General features: G+C 39.2%; 1 protein-coding gene across 1 annotated transcript in view; it reads left to right on the top strand.

Annotated features, from left to right (window-relative positions):
- Nucleotides 1-23,931, top strand: part of nr6a1a (nuclear receptor subfamily 6, group A, member 1a) — a 93,629-nt gene extending 69,698 nt beyond the window's left edge. Inside the window, exons 3-10 of the mRNA XM_059337320.1 lie at nt 10,979-11,209; nt 12,268-12,323; nt 13,283-13,443; nt 14,193-14,423; nt 15,475-15,729; nt 17,600-17,721; nt 17,828-17,980; nt 18,644-23,931. Of these exons, the coding sequence (XP_059193303.1) occupies nt 10,979-11,209; nt 12,268-12,323; nt 13,283-13,443; nt 14,193-14,423; nt 15,475-15,729; nt 17,600-17,721; nt 17,828-17,980; nt 18,644-18,774 (1,340 nt within the window). The 3' untranslated portion in view covers nt 18,775-23,931. The remainder of the gene's footprint in view (nt 1-10,978; nt 11,210-12,267; nt 12,324-13,282; nt 13,444-14,192; nt 14,424-15,474; nt 15,730-17,599; nt 17,722-17,827; nt 17,981-18,643) is intronic.
- Nucleotides 23,932-24,596: the final 665 nt, after the last annotated feature.

Genomic DNA, 24,596 nt, shown 5'->3' on the forward strand with positions numbered 1-24,596 from the left:
CTTCAGTTTGCTCTTAAAAATATGAACAGTCTCTGATGCCGTCAGGTCTTCAGGGAGGCTGTTCCACAAACGTGGATCACAGTGAGGAAACGACGCCTCACCGTGGGTTTTAGTTCTTACTTTTAGCTTTAGTAAGCAGGATTTTTTTCTTTCATGGTTGTTCATCACAACAAATTCCATTCATGTTATTCAATTTTTTTGTAAATTACAATAAATAATTTGCTAGAAAAATATTTAAGTGGTAAATCCAGTTTTATATTTATTAAGTGACAGATATTAATGAACTGACTTTAGTCATACAACAACTTGTAGGAAAATAGTTTAAGCCAATTCCCTGTTGGTGGTAGCTTTGGAAACTTTTTTTCGAGGAAACAACAAACCTTGTCAAAAGACTTTGTGAAAAATAAGCAATACTTTGGTCAAAGCCTCTTGATTAATTAAGGAAAAAAATAATAGTTGGCTTAATAATAAGCAGTAGTGAACCTTAATACTTCCTTAACAATACATATCTTAGTATTTCTTCACCTCAGTGTCTCTGTAGCAGTCTAATCTGTCTAATCTAAAACTGTCAAATCCAGCATTGAATGTCTGATTTATCGTTTTCATTACATTCATTGATGATATTGTTCCCGATTTAAACAATTTTATTCATACAATTTAAGAACTCATTACATAAAAAAATGTCTTGTTTTATTTTTTTTCAGAAAACATACATTCTTTTGGTTGTCAAGATGGGAGCATTGTATTACTTAAAAGAATTAAGACATACCCAGCCCTATTGATTATATGGTATTCAATATGTAATAGTAAAAAAAATAACTAAAATAACTCCTCATTCTAAAAGTATGAATGTAAGAATTCAGCATGTAAATTATCTTTTCAGATGCAAACAAAGCTGAGACAATGAGCCAGAGTCCTACAGTCAAGGACCTTTCCCACATTATTTAACAAAGTAGCATCACATGTGGCTCATATTAGCATAACATTAAAATCTAGCCTATCTTTGGGGATGGATTACTCAATGCTAATGATTTAGCCTCTAAGTCTGGGTATATATTATCAGGACAGCAATGTCAACAGGTCGCCATTGTCTCGTGGATGATCCCAATCTGCAACTCCATGCACGTAACTTTAAAGATTAGCATCACAGTGTGGGCTGCCAGGAATGCTGGTTCTGAGTCATAGAGGGTCTTTAGGTGCCTTTAACCTCTGTGAATGTGTTAGATGTGTGGTGTCCATGTACATACCAGTCATAGTCTGGGGGGAGGGTGTGTGGCCTCCTCCTCCACCCCCAGGTAGGAGAGATAAGTTCAATAGAAGGAGAAGGAGAGATTTCAGGAGAGCAAAGGGAGAAGAAGAAAGGCTGAGAATGAAGGAGGGAGGGAGGGTGACAGCAGTGGAAAAGTACAGCAGAATCCTCCAACCCCCGCTCCCTGTCTCAGCTTGGCATGATTGTGATGGAAAGCCTGAGACAAAACCTGAAGAGAAAACCCCTTCAGCAGCAGGCCTTGTTGCTCCTTCAGCCACTCAAAGGCCTGCTTTACACTATACATCAGCCTTTGTGTGTGTGTGGGGTGTGGACAATAGGGAGATATGGCCACGATACATCTCTGTTCTCAGCATGATGCAGCTCACAGAGTAAAAGAGATGGTGAAACCTGGGCACTGTTTAAACTTTGCCATAGAAGAACATGAGAAAGCCTTGGGACAGCACTCAGCTGATTTCAGCGTCAGAAAACCCTGCTGCTCTTGTGCATTGAGCCCCTTTTCCTCTCTTTTAAAGAGAAACCATTCCTTATAGTTCTCCATGACAAGAGATGCACCTCTCATTCGATCAGCTGGTTTAATCATTTTTGGGACATATTTGAAAGCAGCAGGCAACCAGAGGGCTGTTTGTCTTTGCCATTGACAGGGGTTTCAAATGCTTGACTTGCATTTCCTGGTTTGTGTTAAAGTTCGGAATGAAACCCAGGCTGACCCCTGGGAAACAATGTGGCCTTTAATGGGCCTTAGGGGGTGAGGGTGAGTGTTCGGGGCATCGGGGGTTTCTGCACCCTTGCTAGAGAGAGAAACAGAGGGTGGAGTTCAAGATGAACCACTGCTTTTATAGCTCTTTATTGTCACCTCAGGGGGAGTCAGCATCATGTCTCATTTTATGACCTCATGGTAAATTCACATACTGAATATTTCTTAATTTATCAGTCGTTTATAAGTTATTGTAACAAAAAAGTCTGTAAATGAGGACGGTTGCACCAAAATTCAGAATGTTTCAGTCTCATTTAAAATTTTAACTTTTTTCCCAGCTTCAACCATTTCACAATAGCCTCTAAATTTAGCATCAATCAAATTTAAGAAATGTAAAACTTTTTTCAAATCTATTTGCATACAGACTTTGGTTTAAATTAAGTTGTGCATGTCTATAAAGTTAGAGGACTTACAGACCGCAAATAGATAGATAGACAGATAGACAGATAGATAGATAGATAGATAGATAGATCGATAGATAGATAGATAGATAGATAGATCGATAGATAGATCGATAGATAGATAGATATACTTTATTTATCCCAAGCTGGGAAATTACAGCGTATTGAAAATGAATTGTCAAAAGGAACATTTCCTGATTGTTACTCCAAAGTGTGCATTGGTGAAGCTCCAGCAGTGTCCTAGATTTCCCATAATGCATCTAATAGCATCCTTTGTCAGACTCTCCTTGCCCATGTCTTTCAAACTCCTCCTCCTCAGTTTGTAACACAGACCTTTTGAATCCAGAGCCACATTATACAATTGTTTTCACAGGCTGAGTAACATTCCTCATGATAAGTAAACTGAACTTTATGTGTGAAGTTAATGAAATGCCTCTTCAAAGCTGGCTTCATCCATCAGTTAAAATATCTGTTGTACTTGCAGATATAGGTCACTGTTATGGAAAATAGAAATGGGAAAGTTCCATGTTGGCTCAACTTGACAGGTCTGTTGTGGATAGAGTTGCAGTGATCACACACATTCCTTTTTTCCTTCTCATGAAATCCTGTCATCAGGGAAGAAGGCGTTCACCGGGGCTTGTTGTTAACAGATGAGGATACTCCTCTTCCTCAGTTGAAATTTGACGATAGGCTTTTCTTTAGTAGCCCTCTAATAATGCATCATATGACCTTCTGATAACACCTTTTTTTTAATAGTAGATCAGATATTGCATATGAAATGCATGTTATACACTGCATAGCACCCAAGACGCTGCAGTTGCTAAAGGCTGTAAAGGGTCAGTTCACCTAAATTCCTTAATTTCATAAAGTTGTATCCAGCCATACATCTAGTTTATATTTATTTGTCCAGGTCTGCACATATCTGTCTCTAAGATTACTATTTCCCAGTAGAACAGGGATGAATTTAATGAAATGTATGATGCCCATAAACTACAAAATACATACATGCACCACAAAGTCAAATTCTATATCCATTGTACTGGCATGGAGGCAGAAATCTCATGGACACTTGTGTCCAAACCTACCACTAGGGATGTATGTGATATGTTTCTTGAACTGACCCTTCCTTTTATTTTTGTCACTGTTAAATTTTGGCTCACCCTCAGGTTACATGTTAGCTATGTCACCAGACTCCCCAGAATCAACAGGGTCAACATACTGCAGACAGAACCTTTACAAAGTGAAATCTTTGAGTAAATGTCGTGAATATTTAACTGTCATCTACAGGCAGGAGGAGGAGGAGTCATAGGACGTGACAATCTGAGATCAAGTGTGTGAAGGTGTGAATCAGCCTGTTTATATGGTGGCCATGCACTTGAAAGACAGGGTGATAGATTTGGCAAATAAGCCTGAGTGGAAGGCAACTAATAGCCATTGTGTTTTTACCTCAATGAAGGAAGTCAGGCGTTTCACATAGGGTGGCCAATGAAATATATGGTTCTAATGTGTTCCTTGAATGAGCACATGGGCTAACAAATGGCTGGCTGAGGAGGTGACTGCCTCATGTTTTATGATGCCAGGGTCCTTCATATGACCTCATGCTAAGCTCTACTTACAGTGACGTGTAGAGGCGATCACTATACAATAAAAGCAGGGTTTTCAGTTGAAAGTACACTTTTCCTCTGCGAGGAGGGTGGTGAGAAGTTGGTTAGGTGTTTCTTCTGAGGCTTCATGGAGGAGTCACTATGCTTAATTCTGAAACTTAGCAGCCAAAAAGGTCTTTATTGAGACATCAACTGAATATGTGATGTTGCTAAGGGGCAGATACTGATGGTATGTGTTACTAAGGCTGAAGTTCCTAACACACAGAAGACTCTTGAAAATGAATGCAGGTGATTTTCCTGTTTCTGTCTTAATATATCTAGTCTGCAAATGATTATATATGTGTGACAAAATGCATTAATTAACCCCCCTATCAACCACTTTTGCATCTGCACACAAAGTGCAAGTATGAAAAGATGCATTTACATTAATATGACTGTACTGCAAAGTAAGTACAGGGTTTCCTGCAAGTAAACCCTGTAATGATACATTAGACTCTTTTTGAAAAAAAGAAAATCCTGCTGTAAAAATGATCCAAGTGCAAAACACAGCAGAGCACACAATTGAAACCTTAACAAATCTTAAGGCTGAGTAAGTTAGCTTCAGTAAGTATACTATAATCGAACATGCTAAAAAAATAATTTGTCAGAGTCATCACTGATTTTTTTATTACATTTTATATGACAAGTCTGATAACTTTTCAAAAAAAAAGGAAACTATCTTTGATTTTTGAAAGGATACAAAAGGGTTAAACGTTTTCTATAAACCTTCTATGTAGAGAATAAAAACACAGAAGAGTTAAAGGATTTAAAATCGACATATCTCAAGATTAATTATTTTTACAGACCCATGACTCCTTAAAGGCAAATCTACAATTTTGTGATCTTGTGCACAATGAAGATGATGCTTTTTGATTTAGGCACTGTATTAATTATAGAGCAGAAACAATTATTCAATAAATCAATAAATAAGCCACTATTCTGATTGTTTTATTATCATTTATATCCTGATTATATTATTTTAAATTGATATATCAAGTAAAAATGCCAAAACATTCACTGTTCCCCCTTTTTCAAATATGAGAATGTGCTGCTGTGCTGTGTCTTATGTAATTGTAAAATTAATACTTTTATGTACTGTTGGTTGGACAAACCAAGGTTTTAGAAAATAATACTTTTACTTACTAGAACAGTGTTAATCATCTCTGCAAAGTGTGTAGGTCACACTGTATACTTAAACAGAGACAACAGCAGCAGCAAGGATATTTTCCTGACTGGCAGGGTTTCCTCTCGAAGCCGCCTTAACCTCTATGCTGTATTGAGTTAATCACCAAAATAGTTTAATTCTAATCCCAGGATGGGCTCACTGTGTGACGCCCCATTGTCTCTGTACAGTATGCCTGCCCCTGCAGTCTTCTGCAGGCAGCAAATTTAAACCTCTCACCATTTAAATGATAATCTGTTTCTGGGCTTTAGAAGTCCTCAAGCCACCATTCATTATCTGGGAGAGGCTTTATGCCATGTACACCCCCACCTCCTTCTAATTACCTTTAGTACATGAACCCTGCAGCCCACTATGAATACCCCCTCTCTCCGGGAGGCTTAACTCTCAGCACAGTCACATGCCTCTGATGAGCTTGCCCTTTAAATTATATACACACAGGAAACCCTAATCCTGCTCATTTAAATATTAAAGATGATGCTACTTTGGCCTGTTTATTGTCAAAACATTGTGGCTTTCAATCAGTAACGGGTGACTCGGTCAACCAGTGACAGAAATAATCTGCCAACTCCATTATCCATAACGTTAACGATCAATTAATCGATTAATTGCTGCATGCATTCATGGGCAAAATAAAAGATATATATTATATATACAGTACCATGTTCTGATAACGCTTTTATTTTGAAAGGACAAAAAGAGACTTGATCTTGCCAATCGAGATTATACTGTAAAGATAACATCGAGTTTAATGTTTTAGCCCCTGAAGAGGCATGAGGTTAGTTTTCAGATGAAATTTGAATATTTAAATGTGTTTTGTGTTTAAATAAGTTTTGGATCAAATCAAACCTAGTAATTGATGCTGGCCAGTTAGTTTTGCTCAAAATAATACTCTGCAACTTTCATTTTGCGAACTGTGGCTTTATCCAACTTAATTCCCAGCTCATTGGCTTATTCACGACTCTTCTGCTGCTTCATCTATACCTTTCAACGGGTTCAAGAGTCACACTCTTTAACATGATTATATTTTTTTGTTGGGGACATAAATAGATGCATCATCTGTAAAATCAGCCATAGGTTTGTTTTGAATCTTGGTAATGAGACTACTTGCTGTCCTCCTTTAAGTTACTTCAGACAAAAGATCCAAATGAAACAAGAAGCACAGCTGACTGGGATAGGCAGATATTTGTGCCAAATTAATACCAATCCATGCTTTTGAATAATAATAAATCCATTAATTGAAACTGTATTAAAGAGATTACAGCTCCCAAACATACAGTATCATCATCGAGGCTTTAATTTATTTTTGATGAAACTGGTTTAGAATCAATATTTGATAAAAATGTATACTGTCATTAACTTTAGTGTAGTATATTAACTTTATTTGTGGCAGAAAACTTCTTACATGTGACAATAGCTGACCAATGCTGTAATGTGTCTTAAATTGAATGATTAGAGTCAGTTAGTAAGGCAGTGATTGAAATATCTACATGCAGTCAGTGCCTTGCTCTGCTCATTGAGTCAGGTAGGGAACCTGCTTGTCAGCCTCCATTATTGACTTTCCAACCACAGAATCCCATAGGAGGGTAAAGGTCCTGCCCGCTTGTAGTTTGCTGCATTACACAAGAGTCTTACATTAATCAGATATCCAGGTTAATCTCCAGGCTCAGCAGGCAGCATTAACCTGCTGGACAGCAGCCTCATTTCTGTTATGTTTACTTCATCATCTCTTCGTGGCATGTGCAAGCTCTGTATGACAGCACACATGCTGCTGCCCACATACACCATCATGACCACAGCCTTTCCTTAGTAGAACATTGCAGATATTTACTTTCATCCTGCAAGAGGCATTTATATGCTGCTTAAACACAAAAACAAAAAGCTGGACTGTAAGTGTTCTCAAGATCAGAAGAATCAAGAGGTTTGAGTATGAGTACATCAAAGAAGATGCATTAAAATGTGGGAAATGATTGGAAATGGTTTGCTATGTATTTTGACTGAGATTCACCTCACCATTTAAAAAAAATAATTATAAAAAAGTTAGCTAATATTTCACATTGCAAAGAATGGGACATCGACATGAAAAGAGCTCAACAATACCTCACTTTTGGCCTGTACCAAATCACTATGCTTTAACAAAAAAAAACATTAATATATACATATATTAATAGTTTAAACAGGTCACAAGACTTGGGGACCAAATGGGCATTTTGATAGCTTAAACGCTTTTGACGAAATTGCAGTTTGAATATTCTGCTTTTTTCAGATCCTTTCAAAGTTTAGAAAGGTTGTGTATTGCATGGGATGTTCAGAGCTAGAGTGGATGACTTCATAGCTGGAAGTGGAGAGAGACTGTGCTTGGTGCCACTACTTTCACTCTTCATAAATTATTTTAGGGCAGATTGTAGAGAAACTTAAGCTGGTCGTAGACATCCTACTCTGGAATCAATCGGCCTTACAGATTTGCCTGATTGTTACAGCAACTCCAACCAACGGTCCCATAGAGAATAATGTTAACAGCAGCCCATAAAACTACACCGAACACGACGCTGCTTATTTGACAAAGTGCAGATGTTCCACTGTTTGATAGCTGATGAAAGGATTCAGCGAGCGTTGCATTGAAGATTATGTCACAGCAGCTTTATTCGGCATTAAAGCTGAGAATTAGACATACACTGACAGAGATCGTTTAAGAGAAGCAAGAGTATTTTGGATGTCGTGTGGAGTTGATTTTTTTAAAAAGATGGAACATCGCCTACTTCACAGCATTCACAAGCCAGACCCAGGACACATCACACTATTTTCTGTCAAAAATGGTCTGTTATGACCTTGAAAGTGGAGTTCACAAAGGATTCCCTTTTGTCTGAGTGAGCAGTGAGTGTTTTTTGTGGAGCGGGGTGAAAACTCGGTTGAGCGCAGAGCTATCTTAAGTGCACCAGCTTTAAGCAGGAAATTCCCACTGCTCTCTTGTGCTGCTCTGGGGGGTACTGTCCACTGTGAATATCAAAGTGAAAAAATGACATGGTACCAAAAGTGAGTCGAACCGTACAATGTAGTGGAGATGCAGCATAAATGCCTGATGAGAAGGATGAGAAGCATAATTATTTTAATTGATTATCTTTTATTTCTGATTTATGACTAGAACAACTTGAACAATTGACCTTTTATCTACCCCTGAACATCCCCCTGTACCCTTTTTCACAGCCCTCTAAAAAGGCATTGAATGGTAAAGGGTAAAGGCCTAAAGAGACTAAATGATCTAGTTGTTTCCAAGGAAAACATTTATCTGCTTTCCCATCTGGTGAATCATCTCATGACCTCCCAGATTGTCCCTACATTGCCTTGTGTGAGTCCTGACTGAGATATTGATGGTGAGATAGTGTCAGGATATTGCCAGACTCATTATGGACAATTAAACACAATCAAACATTGATGCAGAACAACTAAAGATATTGTATTTTTATTCTACTTCACTGCATTCTTTTTCTTTGTCAAAACCAGACTGCTGACAGTGGGGCTGAAGAATTGGGTGTGTTATGCTAGTAGCGGCTAACGTAGCCTTGAGCCGTTAGCCTGCAGATGAGATAAACTCAGTTCTTTCTAACTCTGTCTCCAACTGATGCTGACTCAAATAACATCACTGAAGTACATTTATCAGATTTCACACATTTTGCTTTAGACACACAAAATCTTTATTCAACCCTGTTTCACATATGCAGTAGTACTCTCCAGCACCTGTATCCACATACATCTGTGGAGTAAATAAGTGAAATTACCCCAAAAATATTTTTTTTCATCATTAGAAGACACAACACTTAGCTAAATGACTAGTTTGAATAAAGAAAAGTTAAACTTTCAGAAATAAAACCAAGTAACATAATTTGTATGTCATATCTCCTATCTACCTCAAAAGCCATCGCATAGTTTGTGGTCTATTGTTGTCTATTGTTGCGGTTGTGTTGGTTCCATGCTTCATTATTTTGATATCGCCCATTCAATGTTCTCTGACCCACAAATCTCATTCCAACCCAGATTTGGCAAGGGATGAGACAAGCTGTAGTTCTCAATTGAACTACAGAAATTAAACTGAAATCTTACTCACTGTTATTAAGCATAGAGAAACACTTCACTTGCTAACACATATTTTCTAGAATTGCCAATTGTAGTTATTTTGACCTGTTGTTTTTATATCCCTATTTAATGCAACCAACATTGCAAATACTCAGTATTTCCTTTGGACCTTATTATCAGGGTGGAAGCCGCCTACCACTGAACTCCCCAGTGAAACTGACTCTGCTGATCTTCATCTTAACATGGATCAGTCCAACCTCTATCTTGTCCTGATATGTTTGATCCCAGTCCAGCCAAGACACAGATCAGCAGCAGGACACATTCCTGCTGCAACCAGGCTTTGCACAGCAAGGCTATTCTCTGTAACCATGGAGTCCAACCCATCTGCTCGCTACGCCTGTTAGCAGGGGGTGGGGGCTTCATGTGGAGGGATTTTTTGGTACATGTGTGTGTGCTATAAAGCTCTAGACCGTGGACAACAGAGAATATGTACTCCGACTTAATTCTTAGCTTCCTCAGTGAGTTTGATTATGTGTATTATGTAGCCTGGAGGTAGATGGGGATTAAGAGAAGATTTTCAACAGCTTTCTCAGTTTGCTGTCTTAACAGTTTGAGAGCACCTTTATGATAAGTAAAGTAGCTTCACGAAGCATTTACGCAGTATGGCCTATCTCTCTTTTATCCTCTCCCCACCCTGTCACATGTGTATGGTCTCAGTCATTTCAAATCAGTTCATAAAACCGATTTTTTCTTGATGTTTTAATGTCTCATTTTTCATGGTCAATAAGCTGCCAGCCATGCAGCCTTATAAACCCACATCACATCACAAGTGTAATTCTTACTATTATTTTTAATGTACTTCGTTTAGGACATTGTGTTCCACATGACTCCTTTGGTGTGAGCCCCACTTTCTCCTACCTCGAGCCGTTAAATATCCCCTCACATGTGTTTCAAATTACAACCCTTATTTATTCCCGTCCGACCAACTTTTCACAGTTTGGAGTGATCAGCAAAAAGTGTGTGCTGTTTAAGGAAAGAGAAGGTGAAGACTGAGATTGAAGGAATGCCTGTATGGGACAGTCAGGTCAAGAGAGGCTGGTATGGGTAGGCCCTGGTGGATTTTAAGGTATTTGCTTGGAAAAATAGCCACTGATTGTGAGAACAAATTACAAGATGAAGTTCTTTAAAGGTTATTATGGCTGCTAGATAGATAGAACGATGTTTAAGCACTGTGATTTTGACAGTGCAATTTCTCAGAGGTCTTCCCAGGAAAAGGCCTCTTCATCTGATACTGCTGCTGTTAGAAGAAGAGAAAGAAGACACTGTAAACAAATCAGTCGTGCCATTTTAGCTTGCTGCCTCCTCTCATCAGAGCTGCTGAATAAAACATAGACAAGACGTCTCCGCTCCCTGTCCTGCTGCCCGTTACACCTCCACTTTCACAAAATGAGAGTAAAGGCTTAAGAATCCTTTGGATTACCCAGCGCCTGGCTAGTGCTTAAGCCCCTACCACCCCCATGATCTCAATTAAAAACTTGTGCCTCCAGCAAGGTTTTTACACCGCCTTTTTTTTTTCACGGTGTGGGTGAATTAGTGTTCAGAAGTGGGTGGAAATGGTTCTAAATGCTGGCCTTTTTCTTCTTTTTTCTTTCTCTGCAGATGATCCAGCTGACCAGCGTACTTGCCTTATCTGTGGAGACCGTGCCACAGGCCTGCACTATGGCATCATCTCCTGTGAGGGCTGCAAGGGCTTCTTCAAGCGCAGCATCTGCAACAAGCGCGTGTACCGCTGCAGCCGTGACAAGAACTGCGAGATGTCACGCAAGCAGCGCAACCGCTGCCAGTACTGCCGCCTGCTCAAGTGTCTGCAAATGGGGATGAACCGCAAAGGTAAAGCATAGACACATCACAGGACATTGTTTCAGTTTTTATTTTAATCCTTTTATAGTTCCACCTTTTTGATTATGAGATGTCAATTTGCAGTAAAAGTACACATTCAAGAATCGGTTAAAATGTTCATACAATGAAATAAGGCATTATTGATTTAATCACGAAAATAATTAATAATATAATAATAATAATTAATAATATATAAAAAGTAATATTACTAATATACTAATAAACTAATATTCTTTTTGCAGTTTAGTACAAACCATTGTTGGCTGCATCTTTTATAAAGTTCAATCTACATTCTTTGAGTGTCACCACTCCCAGTGATCAGCTATTAGCTTTTTTGCAATGTTCAAAACTTGTTGTGATTAAATCGGTCTTTGTCAAATCAGCATCACCCTGTATTTACTAATTGACTAATGAACCTAAATAGGCATACTGATATGATGACTTCCAGTATAAAATGATATGGCATTATATCTTTCAAGCTGACAACAGTTTAGAATCAGAAGACCTTTATAATTATTGGGCATTTCTATTCAGGACATTCATCAGACTTTTTATAATTTCAGTTCAGTAAATCTCAAAACAGTTTCAGTCATGGAAACTTAAAACATATCACATCTTATTGAAAGTTATTTATCTATTGCTTACTTCCTGGAAGAAAGCCTGTTGCATGACAGTGGGGTTTCCTTTGGCTTAACTGACCTCAATGAATACAACAGATGGCTCAAACAGGTTAATTAAGTACAACACTGCCTCCTAGTGGATTCTGTTTGTAATAGACCCTTCAGTGCTCTTTCAGTCTTACTTTTCATTGATTTATTCTCCAAATACTGTGATGAAAGAAAGATGGCTTGTCTTGAAAATTCAGACAGATTTACTTTTAACAAACCACTTGCAGGAAACAAAAAATGACATACCACATGGAAACAAATTATGTGAAGCATAGCACTGTGTGATTTGTTTCAGCCACTAGGTAGAGCTCTGACACCAATCCTGATATATTGTTGTGTTTATCAGCCACATGTAGACTTCTGTTTCTTTTTGTCATATAGCAATCAGGGAAGATGGCATGCCAGGAGGGAGGAACAAAAGCATCGGGCCTGTTCAGGTAAATCTTTGACTTCATGTTGAATACTCACAAGAAATGTTGTTTTTGTAACGTTCACTGACCCTGTGTCAGCATAGAGTCACTCAATACATTATTGTTGTAAGTTTGCTGGCTCATAGTGAATGCATTCAGAGCATAAACCATTCACTTAAATAACACTGAGTTGGAGTGCTGTAAAGCTAATGATTTGTGTGTAGGCATCCTCGTAAAGCATGTAATGAGAGTGAACCCTGACCTTGTTGTATCATCAGTATAATCATGCGGCTGCTGATTATTACCTATTCAGCGATGGCTTCATTATTAGCACTGAGAGCCGAGAGAACAAATGCTGAGGAAACTGTGTGACATGAGGCTGGGTACCACTGTGCAACTATTCAGGAGAGGGATGTGGTCAATTCATTCCAGCTCAATTCAGCAAGTCAAAAAAAATAAAAACTGAAACGCTCGCTTCCATTAAAAGGCGGCTTTATTTCTAAGCCCTAATGAAAGGAAGACCTCTCTGTCATTAATATGGAATGAATTGCTGTTTCAGTATGTGTGCTGAATTGATAGAAATGAAAGTGAGTTGACCCCGGCCACAGATACAAGACACCACGTTTCCTGGCATGCTAATGCCTTTCAGCTTGCGTCAGTGTTTTCTCCCTTCATGGACAGGCAAATATTCTATTATTTTAGGTGTGTGTATATCAGCCAATCAAACACACACACACACACACACGCACACACACACACACACACCTGTTTGCCTCCTTTCTTTCTTTCTTTCTTTCTATCTTTCTTTCTTTCTCCAACTCCCTGTTTCACTCTGTGATTGCGTCCTTGCTCCTCAACATTTTAGTGAAAAGCAGTGTGGTGCTCGTCAATGCTAATCAATTGAACTGAGGCTAACAGCGCCTCTGGTCACATGAGGATGTGCTTCGAAAAAGCCAACACACTTTGTGTGTGTTTGTGTGTTTTAGATCACTGAGGAGGAAATAGAGCGGATCATGTCGGGGCAGGAGTTCAAGGAGGACGCCCCGGAGCACACCTGGGGCAACAATGGCGACAGCGACCACAGCTCTCCAAGCAACGGAGCCTCGGAGGGCAACCAGCCCTCACCCGCCTCCACTCTGTCATCCAAGTGAGTTGTTCATCTCATCCACTCAGCGGTGTAGCGCCAGCACTCGCCCCATCATTGAGATAATGAGCCGGCCCTGACAGTCTAACACCTCGTTCCCATCTCACCCAGACTTTAGTTAAGGTATTCATCAGCCGAAGAATGCCTGAATATGCAGCTCCTCAGGCTTGGTGATGATAGCAAACACAAAGAACTCACTGCACTATCTGCTATGGAGACAAGCACATTGTCTATCTGGACTCATCAAGGACAAATATTGTCTAGCTACTCTCATGACTGTTTATTTTAGTCTCATATGTATAAACATAAGGTTTATCAGCACAGCCTGGTAGCTATTCAGAGGAATACTTTCTTTATCAAGTGAAATCTGAGCAGAAATGAACAACAATAAAAGAATACCTTCGCAGCGTATGCATAGGCCTGTTATGCAGGTACAAAATCTACTGCATAATTTTGTCTACAAGATTGTTAATGGTAAAGTGAGTGAGGCTCCCACAAAAGGTTAAAGGTTAGGACGTTTAAAGGAAAAGTACAGAGATATAGTTAGTCTGGGACGTGTGTTCAGCCTTACTTAGCATTAACACTGCAAGCAGGGGGAAACTACTAGCCTCTTTCTGACACACAGATATAAAACAAATTCATTTTTTTTTATCGGAATTTGGGTAAGATGATAAACAAGTGAATTTCCCACAATGTCATCAATTCTTTTATATAAAAATTGTGTGTAACATTTGACCTTTGTGTGCTTTCAGTCGCTCTGTGGAAATGAACGGCTACACGGCAGCCCTTAGGGATCAATACATCAACACCTCCATGTCCACACACTATCAGCTCCTGCCTCACCTGTTCAGCTATGCCGCCCAGTCAGGCCTGTTGGCCCCCCAGCCCCGCAGCCTCTACCCACAGTCCCACCCACTGGTGCTGCAGCTGGTGGCTGCTGAAGATCTGGCCCCCCTGGCGACTCCTATGCTTATAGAAGATGGGTAAGTCAATACAGGATACTACATTCTCTAAACCATTGTGCAGATATAACATAGACTGGCTACATTCATAGTAATTACTGTATATGCTGATGGGAAGCTTTACATTGATCATATGACATTAGAGCCCGTCAAAGTCATAGACTGTATATAAATAATGGGCGTAGATAACCGTGACGTCACCCATTGGTTTGTGGACTGCCCATTGGAAGCATCGAGTTCAGCGTTACACTCGTCGCCATCTTGTGTCGCCATCTTGTTTCCGATATGGGGAGCAGACCATATGTGGACTGTGGAGGAGCGCCTCTCAACACCTCAGAAGACGCTGCTAATTAATGTTAGCATTAACTGGAGCATTAACTGGGATGTTAGTTTTGGCTAGCAAAAAACAAAAACAAAATGTACGTTACGTAACTCAGAAAACTGAACATCGACTCCTTAGTGTTAGTCCAACCAAACGCTGAACAAGACATTTTTACTGAACAAAACGTTCAAATAAACTGTCATGAAGTGAAAATACAGTGAAAGGGTCAAAGTCATGAGACCAAACCGCTAAACGACCTTTTTTATATCTATATAATGTTATATATAACTTTATTGACACGTTGCCGTGGATACGCATTGCTCTGCTTCTCTTCTGATGATTGCTCGCCTTGTTAGTGACCTGTCAATCAAAGGTAGCCCTGCCCCAAATCACACAATTCTTTCTTTTTTTCCTTCTAAGTGAGGCCATTATTTGAACTATTAAGATGAAATTGTCTTGCAGAAGATTATTTTACTACCGATTGAGACCATAGGCATTTCCTGGTTTGCCTCCTTGTTCAGACCCGGAGGTTGCTGCCTGGTCAAATATACTTTTTATCCTTAACTGGCCGATTGAGTATCAATGAGATGGAATAATATTCTGAGCTTGGTGACTTTAGCGTTGAATATGTTATCAGTCAAATTTAATCAGGTTAAAGGTGATCCTGAGTTAACACACCAGAACTGGTTTTATACAACAATATCTTGGTCATATATTGCTTCTCATCCTAATTCTTTTTGTGCATCCAAGGTACAAAGTGACACAGGTGGAGCTGTTTGCCCTGCTGTGTCGCCTGGCAGACGAGCTGCTCTTCCGTCAGATCTCCTGGATCAAGAAACTGCCATTCTTCTGTGAGCTCTCCATAGAGGACTATACCTGCCTGCTCAGCTCCACCTGGCAGGAGCTCATCCTGCTTTCCTGTCTCACCATCTACAGCGCCCAGATCTTCGGAGATCTGGCCGATGTCACCGCCAAGTACACACCATCTGATGATGAGCTGCAGGGGTGAGTGGCATGGACTTGAAGAAGAAAGAGGTGTCAGAAAGTTTGGTTAGAGTAGAGCTACCTTTGGTTATTTAACTGCCCAAATGCATTGCAAGACCTAACAAGACCTGACCCTCTACAATACATTTGTAGTCATCAAACAAAGAACACAGCTAAAGTGTGTTGTTAATCCTTCAACGCTGCATTGACAACCATTTGGTTGCAGTTGTGCTGAACTTTGCATTTTTTTGCTGTTGTTGTTACTTATGTTACTTATGTTACAAATGCAACAAGGATAAGTTAAAATACATTGCAACAGAATAGCAACAAAGGGCAAGGGTGGGATATAGAACCTAATGTAATGCATACATTAAACACAACAAACTGTATAGTCCTAATAATTAGAATAACTATAAAATCATGTACCTTTTTGAATTAGTTTAACTGAATGTTTCAGGCAGCCTGGAGCCCAAAACTGAGCTACAAAACCAAATCAATTCTCTGTGTCAGCTGAATGTGTAAATTGGCAACTGTTTGCTAACATGTTTGTCATAGCAATTTAATAAGGTTATAACACACCAATACAGTTGTTAAACTGTGCAGGACTTTCCTGCCCTCTGCCCGTAATTTATTTTTTTCTTTGAGTTTACTGTGTTTGGGGACGGACGCAAAAAAGCAAACATAGCAAGGCAAAATCAGACAAAGCTAGTCCCAAAACAAATTCATTTTCACTTGCATAGAGCTTGGGAGGAGGGGTCCAGTTTGTATGTATGTATGTATCAGTAAGAGACAATTTCTGCATAGTATGCCTTAAAGTACCCAAGAAATAGTTGCTTTTGTCTCAAAAAGTCTACAGTACACAAAGGAGCTAGCCATATACCTATTGCTGACATCTGCATTTACATATGGGATGAATGACTGTAGAAATTACCTTTTATTCATCTATGTCGGTAATATCTCACCTACAGTGACTCATATAGCCTCCTACCTTAGGCTATCACACCATTAACATACACAAGATATTAAATGCTTTTTGGCCTCTGTGAGCTTTGCCAATTCAATATTTCACTATGAAGAAAGGTGCATATCAGGAATTAAATGTTCCCTTCTCCAACAACCATCCCCCAGAGAGGCTAGACGTTCCACTCTGTGAGCTCAGTATCTCCAGAAGTTTGATATTTTACATTATCACAGAAGGAAAAGTATTGTTGTTGGATGAGGGCCAGGGAAGTGGTGCATGAACGGGAGGACTCCTCAGGACAGAGCTGTGGCTAGCACCGTCTGGGATGTGAAATACATGCATGTCCCACACATGGTAGAAAAGGATGTGTGGGGGTTTGGATCTGTGTAAATCGGACTGGAATTATCTGACCTCATGACACACATTCTCCTAATATACAGTGCTGCTCTGCTGCTTTGGTCAATTTGCCTGTAGTTTAGGAGTGAAAGTCTGATTTACAGTGACAGCACTAAAGTGAGAGATTGGGACTGTGAGAGCCAGAAAGACAGGGAATTGAGCTTTGATGAGTGGAATTAAACTTTCTGAATCTTTCTAACTCCTTCAAAAAGCTATGGGATTAGCAAGACGTTTGTTAAGCACTTTCAGTTGATCTTACGTATTCCCTCCCTAATTTTTGCCTTGTTCACTGAAGCATAGAAGCTTAAGATAATGGGGCTTGAGGGATTTTATATTTTTTGACAGTGGATTTTAATGTGAACATGTGGACAGTAAACCTACTAAAACTCAGTTTGTCTTTTGTTTTGATGGAGAATAGCTTGAAATGGTACAAAGCCTAACCTTTTCTAGACATAATTAATTATAATATACGTCTTCTCCCCCAATGCATTAACCCAGCATAACTGACAAGTCTATGTATGATTGATTCCTCAGCTTCAGCGAGGATGGTATGGAAGTCATGGAGAGGTTGATATATCTGTTTCGCAAGTTCCACCAGTTGAAGATCAGTAATGAGGAGTATGCCTGTATGAAAGCCATCAACTTCCTCAACCAAGGTAACAATGCAAGCTCCTACTACTCCTACTACTACTGAGTTTAAGCTTTTCTTAAACCTCATAGTATTCTCCACATGACTCTCTCCTGTCCTTTGTTTGTCTGTAGATATCAGAGGGCTGTCCAACATCTCCCAGTTGGAGCAGCTGAACAAGCGCTACTGGTATGTGTGTCAGGACTACACTGAATACAAGTACCCGCACCAGCCCAAACGCTTCCCTGAGATCATGATGTGTCTCCCAGAGATCAGATGCATCGCAGGTAAGGCCTCTAAATACTGTACGGTGCAATCGTCAGAACTTTTGTTTTGAACTTGTATTGTTGTATGGTGTAATAAGCACTGCTACCTTGAGATGCTGGTAATGTTAGGAATGTTTTCCTGTTTCAAATACTACCAAGACTGCTATGGTTACTACTGTTACTCCTCTTCTTCTACCACTTAAGTTTTTTCAAGGTCTTTCAGCCAAATTTACATCTAATTTACAGTTATGTAGCTCTATCGGCCCATCAATCAATGACAAAATAAACCTGTTAACCTGCAGCTTGTGTTTATAATTTGTGTCTGTCATTAATTCTCAGACAGACAGCGAGGCCTTTACTTTAGATGAGAGAAACAATTTGACTTCTTGTTATCGTAATAAAATCAGTATAAGATTTCAACAGTACTAATTCCATTAGTGCAACAAGTCATACTCACCAGGTGTGTTCAGACATTAAGCTGTTGAGTCTTATTGATAAGAGAGAGAAAAAAATAAAAAGACAATTGAAACTAATTAGTGAATGAAGACAACATTTCTATTAAAAAATAGAGTATGATGTCACTCACTGTATTAAAACAAATGGAAATAACCATTTAAAATGACAATTTAGGAGAAGAGAAGCTAAGCCTGAGTCCAAGTTAAGCTAACTCTAACTTGTTTGCAGGGAAACTGGTGAATGTCCCTCTGGAGCAGCTCCCTCTCTTATTCAAAGCAGTCTTGCACTCCTGCAAATCCAGCCTGACCAGCTACAGGACCGGCCCGTCGCCCTGTGTGACCACCTCCACCGGAAACTAGAACCCCCACACCCCCCACCCCCCGACCCAACAAGTCGAGGGACTGGTCTCCCCTCTTGTGAATGTGACAAGCAGCTAGTTTGTTTTTTGTAACTTTTTTCTTTATATATTTATTACACGACAGAGCTGAATGTATGCTGATTTACACTGTGCACATGCTTCTGTACAAAACAAATGCTCGTAGATGCATTGGTCTTTGGAGTTTACAAGTGTGTATCCAGTTTGCTCAATGTGTCAGTGTTGCTATTGTTAGAGCTAGACTTTAAAAGAGTTTATTTTATTCAGACGGGGGCGGATAGAAACATGTGATGAGTGTTTTGAGACTACCTCAGGAAAATGTTGTTGCTATTTTCAGGGACCTTTTCTTTCTGTTAAATGAAGAGTTGCCCAGTCTAAAACCAAATCCCTCTGGATGCTTTGGCACCTCAATCAGAGACTGAATGTTCAAAGAAGCTGCATAAATCAAAGATTGAAAAACAGTGTTTTTGTTACGCTGAAAATGCAAAAGTAAATAGCAAAATTGAGCTACTTAATCTGCATGGACTCTCAGACATCCTGCTTATAGGAGGCGGTCTAGTCAATTTAACATTCCATGGGTTAAGGTGACAGTTGTTGGATCTGTGGGATCTTTATTGAAAAAGGAGCATACGGGTATTTTTTACAATCATAGACTGGGGATGTAAGGCTCTATTGCAGGGGAAGGGGAGGATAGCTAGGTTTGCTGTTTTAGTTTTATTGTTTAACTTTTTGACCAAAGTGTTATGCAATGCTTTTTTCAAACACCCATTGATGGGTAGGGAGCTGATAGCTCTCTAAAAAAGATTTCTTATTAATGAAGGATCAGGATAAGAAATTAATCAATCTGTGTCAGAGGGGAGGACCCTCTGCTGGACGGATGAGTAAGTTGCCGGATTTCATTCTAAATGCTGCTAAACATGCACACATTCTTGTGTACACATATATGCATAGAGCAGATGTGATGAGATTGTTTTTTCCTCTGCTTCTTGTCAGATGGCTCATTTATTGAGCTCTGCTGCCTTCAGTGCCAGGATGTTGCATTGTAGCCTGCTCTCAACCCCCTGTCACATAAATTTAGGGTCCACCATGCTGTCTATGTTTGGTTGAAGGGGTAGTCTGCGAAATCTTGCATTTTTCAATGTATTCAGAACAAACCAAAAACTATAAAACAAAGCTTTGTGTAATCAACAGCGAGAGATCTTCAAGGGTCAAAAAACTGCATACCTGACCCACTAGAACCATAAAGGAACTGGCATCAATAGGGACCATGTCTGAACAGGAGCTGGATAAACCTGGGTTGACAAAAAGTGTTTAACAGTCAGGGCTCACTGCCTCCAGTTCATTTGAAGCCGGTGTAGAATGATAGCCTCTGTTTGCTCATCCCCAGATTAAAGTCAGTTGGTCCATTCAGAAGTTCCACAGACTGTTTTCAGGTCTTGTCAGCTGCAGTCAAAATTTTGCACGGACCCAAGATCAGTAGCAGTTTCAGTAGGACCCAAACACAAGGGACACTAGAAAGTGTGGACCTGAGCCATGGTTCAGGTCTGGTTCTCTGGGTTTTACTGGGTAATACTGGCCAAAAGACTTTTATGAACTGGCTAACACAAAGATTGTGGATTATCACTATAAGCGATGGACTCACTATGATAGATCTGGCCCATGTCATTCTCAGAGAATTTAGGTGACTTACCTCCGGCTTGCATACCCTCTGTGACAGATATGCACATTGTTTTAAAGAAAGCCATAGAAAATGGTCTTTATTTTTGAAGTATGAGATGATCATTTCAGACCACTTGAAGTGTCTTCTTGGATTCCTAAAGTTTTTTGCCGTTTCATGATGTTCAAACAATTTGAAATGCAGACAAAATGCAGTCCTTGCAACGACTCTCTTTTTTGCACACGATGGTGAGGTTCAGACCTTGACCTTTGACCTTGGCCACTACCCACCAAGTGTGTTCCTCTCTCTCAGGTCCCTGTCGACCTGAATCTAAACAGGGTAAAGTGAGTGTTATGTATTGCATTCAGGAGTTCCTCAGTGACCATGCTGATGTACTTGTAGTATTAGTAGATGTAGTTTCCAGGACATTGTAGGTCCTCTGTAGAAAAGTGTTTTTCTTTCCCATTTTATTTCCCTCAAGGTCCCCACCCCCACCCCCTTCATTATGTGAAAGTGGATGTAGTTTGAAGATGAGACATGCAGGGTGGATTTTTCTCGTGGCATTGGTGACGGAGTGAGATATGTTGGCATCTTCAGAATGTCGCAGCTTCTCTCTCCTGTTTCCACCCACCTCTCTGTGTGCAGCCTTAACAACACCAGGCCTATGCAGTGTTCTTCTTTCAAATGTTTCAGTTAGCCTCTTTTCATCTTTTGATTTTATACATTTTCATGTACCTTTGTAGTTATGATGTGAATGTTTTGGGTTTTTGTTGTTTTTCACATACTCATTGTCTTTTTTTTTTTTTTTTTTTTTGGAGTGAGGACAACCCCTATCATTTTCTAAACTTTGAATGAATTCTTGACTTTTTTTCGGACAAGATTTTTATTAATTCATTCCCTTGTTCACCATGGTTTATGAAAGAAAAAGTATTGTTCGGTCATGTCAGCCCCATTTTATATGGACAATACTGACATCTTTTATGTAGGCTATTATTTGAATGATTTTACAATGCAAATGTAATGTTTTGGAGCCATCTGTGGTTCCAAACCTAAATTAGTCTCATTTTTTACCACCAGGATTCTCAGAGCAGCTAAGATGGGTGTGTAGAATATTGTCTCTCCATTTCTTAACATGTACAGCATTCATCATGCAGACCTCTGAGGTTAAAAGGTTTTTATACCTACATTACACACAACATATAACATTTTCTCACTTACCTAGTGGGTAAGGTTGTTTGCTTGTTTTGGGGGTTTTTTGTCCAGGTTTTAAGAAGTCTTTCTCTGAGATTTCTCCCACCACCCAACATAAGGGGGGTTTGTTGGTATGTTTTTTGGGTGGAGGTAGAAATCTCTGGGACCAATACCTCAAAATCTAAGTAGATTAAACCACGACTGTCTGGTAAACCAGACAGAACTATAGGTACATGAGAAAATGTGTGTTTTTGTAACTTTGGTGAACTGATCCTTATAACCACATAGTCTCAGGGATATTTTACATCAAAAGAAAAATCCCCCCGCAAAATTCTTTTCCACTACTGAAAAAAAAAAAATAGAACAATCCCACCTATCTGTGCAGGAGCAGTCTAGGGATATTTTGAACGTTAGGAGAAGTAGAAGATAGAGGCTCAGGGTGGTCAACAACAAAGTCACATCTCAAAGTTATTCCAGGAATGCAGTGAACATCACAGACTGCTGAGATCTGACAGTGGAAGAGATTCTGAAGGGGGATTTTTTTAAATGTAACAGCAAATAATATTTATACCAGCCTCTGCTCATTGACATAAAGCTCACCATGGCTACCTTATTGGCACCACTCTGACTTTCTACCTGTCATAGTTTGATATACGTGCTGAAGAAAGTGTTCTTTTTATTTTCTGTATTTGTATGTTTTGCAGACAAGGGATATGACATTTGCAATTTCTGTACTGAAACTACCTCTTTATTTGTCATCATGTGACTTTCTTTCAAATAGGTGATTTTTTTTGTCTTATTTATTGGTTTCATTGCACCAATGTTCTGTTATTTTGTGTCTCTTATTTCACTCAGTGACTTCTCACAATTATAACAAGCTCCGATTACTGTTTTCTTCCTTTCTTTTTTTTAAATGCATAAACATGTTGCCTAATAATCTTTTCTACCTCATACTCGATTGCTGTCAGAGGTTTTATTTTCTCTGACCTCTGGCTTTAAAAATGTGAGACACTGAACGATTTTAATCTCTCATTTCAGGGATCTTCCTCTTTATTTCTTTGCTTCCGTTCATGTTAAATTAGCGTCATCTTTTATTTCACTTGTGCCCTGATATCATGAATCCAATACCAAAGATGAAAGAATGTCAATGACAATGTCAACGTACTGATTAAGCATTCACATGATGCTTTCTTGCTGCAGTTAACCAGTGCTTTATTTTCCTGTGTTGACCTTTTTGGAATACGTCTTGTTATCTTGTGAATGGCTGTTTGCTTTGTATACTTTATTCACCACATCATGATATGACAGTGTTTTTCCTTTGTGCTCTGTGATTGTCACAGGTAAAAGGGTTGAAAATAACAAGGAGTGGTAATAGAGGGACTGTCATATTGGACTCTGTCATTGCAGCTTTTGATTGATTACCGATCAGAAATTGTAATTGTGGTCAAACTGACATCTTCTTGTGTTCACATGCTTTAACTCACTTGTGTGACTCTGGCACGTGAACACTGACGGATTACTACAGTGTTATCATAGGAGATAGACTCATGGCTCATAGTAACTGCCAGCCAAATTTACTGATATGGAACATCATGACACCCGACAGTAGGTAGAAACAGTTCTGCCTTTTAACTAACATCCTAGGTCTTATTTGCATGCTTGCAAAAGTAAATTTTAGGTTGTGACAAAGCCGAATTAAAAAAGTTAAGCATGGTTCCTATAAAAGGGCAGTACAGGCAAACCAACATATGGGTCTACACCAACACTATAACCAACTCTGGAAAGATGAGATCTGGAGCAGAGGAATATAGAAATAGCCCGTGATACTTTATTAAGGTTTTGACATAAAGACAAAATGTTAATAAGGTGCAGCAACAAAGGTTTAGTTCCTGCACAATCTCACAAGCTTTTATTTTAACACCCCTTTCTAGATGTCATCTTTCCAGATGCTGCCACAGTGTTCCTGTCTGTTGAGGCACCAGTTGGAGCTTTAAGTTGGCTGATGCACCACTGTTAGAACCCTGTTTATTACAGGAGCACAAAATGAGAAGAGTTTGGAGGAGGTAAAAGACTAGAAGAATCTTGACATATCTCAGGGAAGAAATAGATTTATACACTGTCATCACCTGTGAACAGACAATTGAAACATTGACATGTTTTCTCTTCAGAAATCTCTTGTCTGCTCTTGTTACTTTAACTACCTGTGAAGAATGTGATCCATTACGTGTTAAAAGCATGTTTAGAATGTGTTAGGACTTGAAACCAAATAAATGTGAACGTTATGCAAGTGTACTTGTAGTGTCCTCCATTTTCTGTACATCTTTGACCTTTCTTTGCAGAGAAAGGTGATCATAGAAACTGATGTGATGTCTATTCATGTGTGGAACAGAGTTTGGATGCGTTTGTCCCTGACCTGTGGCTCAGCGCACTCCAATGAGTGTTTCATGGGAAGATACTGTCATTAAAATCAACACAAAGAGTGTGTTTCTGGCAGTGGTAGTGATCTGCTTTAAACCTGCCAAACTAATTTATTGTGTCATGGCAACAAAAACAAAAATATGTTGTTTCAGAAAATGCACAAATAGTTATTAATTTAATACAGAAAAACAATGAGTAACAGTAATATGTAGCTGTTTTCTTTAAATATTCTCCCTGATATGAAAATCAGATCTTGTTTTTTTTTTTTATTATCTCAATTGATTTTTATCATTTAGAATGTTTATTTAATGGGGTTTATTATCACGGAAGAAATGTTGACATTCAAAAATTATACTGCTTTTACACACTGTTGCCCACAAAGTTGGAACAATTTTGTTTTCAGACACAATCCTCTGTTCAGTAAAAATGTCTTTTTTAGCGTTTGGTTGGACTAACAGACACTCCAAGGAGTCGCTGTTCATTTTTCTGAGGTAAGTAACACACATTTTGTGTTTGTTTTTTGCTAGCCAAAATGAACA

The sequence above is a fragment of the Centropristis striata genome, chromosome 7 (assembly GCF_030273125.1).
Source record: "Centropristis striata isolate RG_2023a ecotype Rhode Island chromosome 7, C.striata_1.0, whole genome shotgun sequence".
NCBI lineage: Eukaryota > Metazoa > Chordata > Actinopteri > Perciformes > Serranidae > Centropristis > Centropristis striata.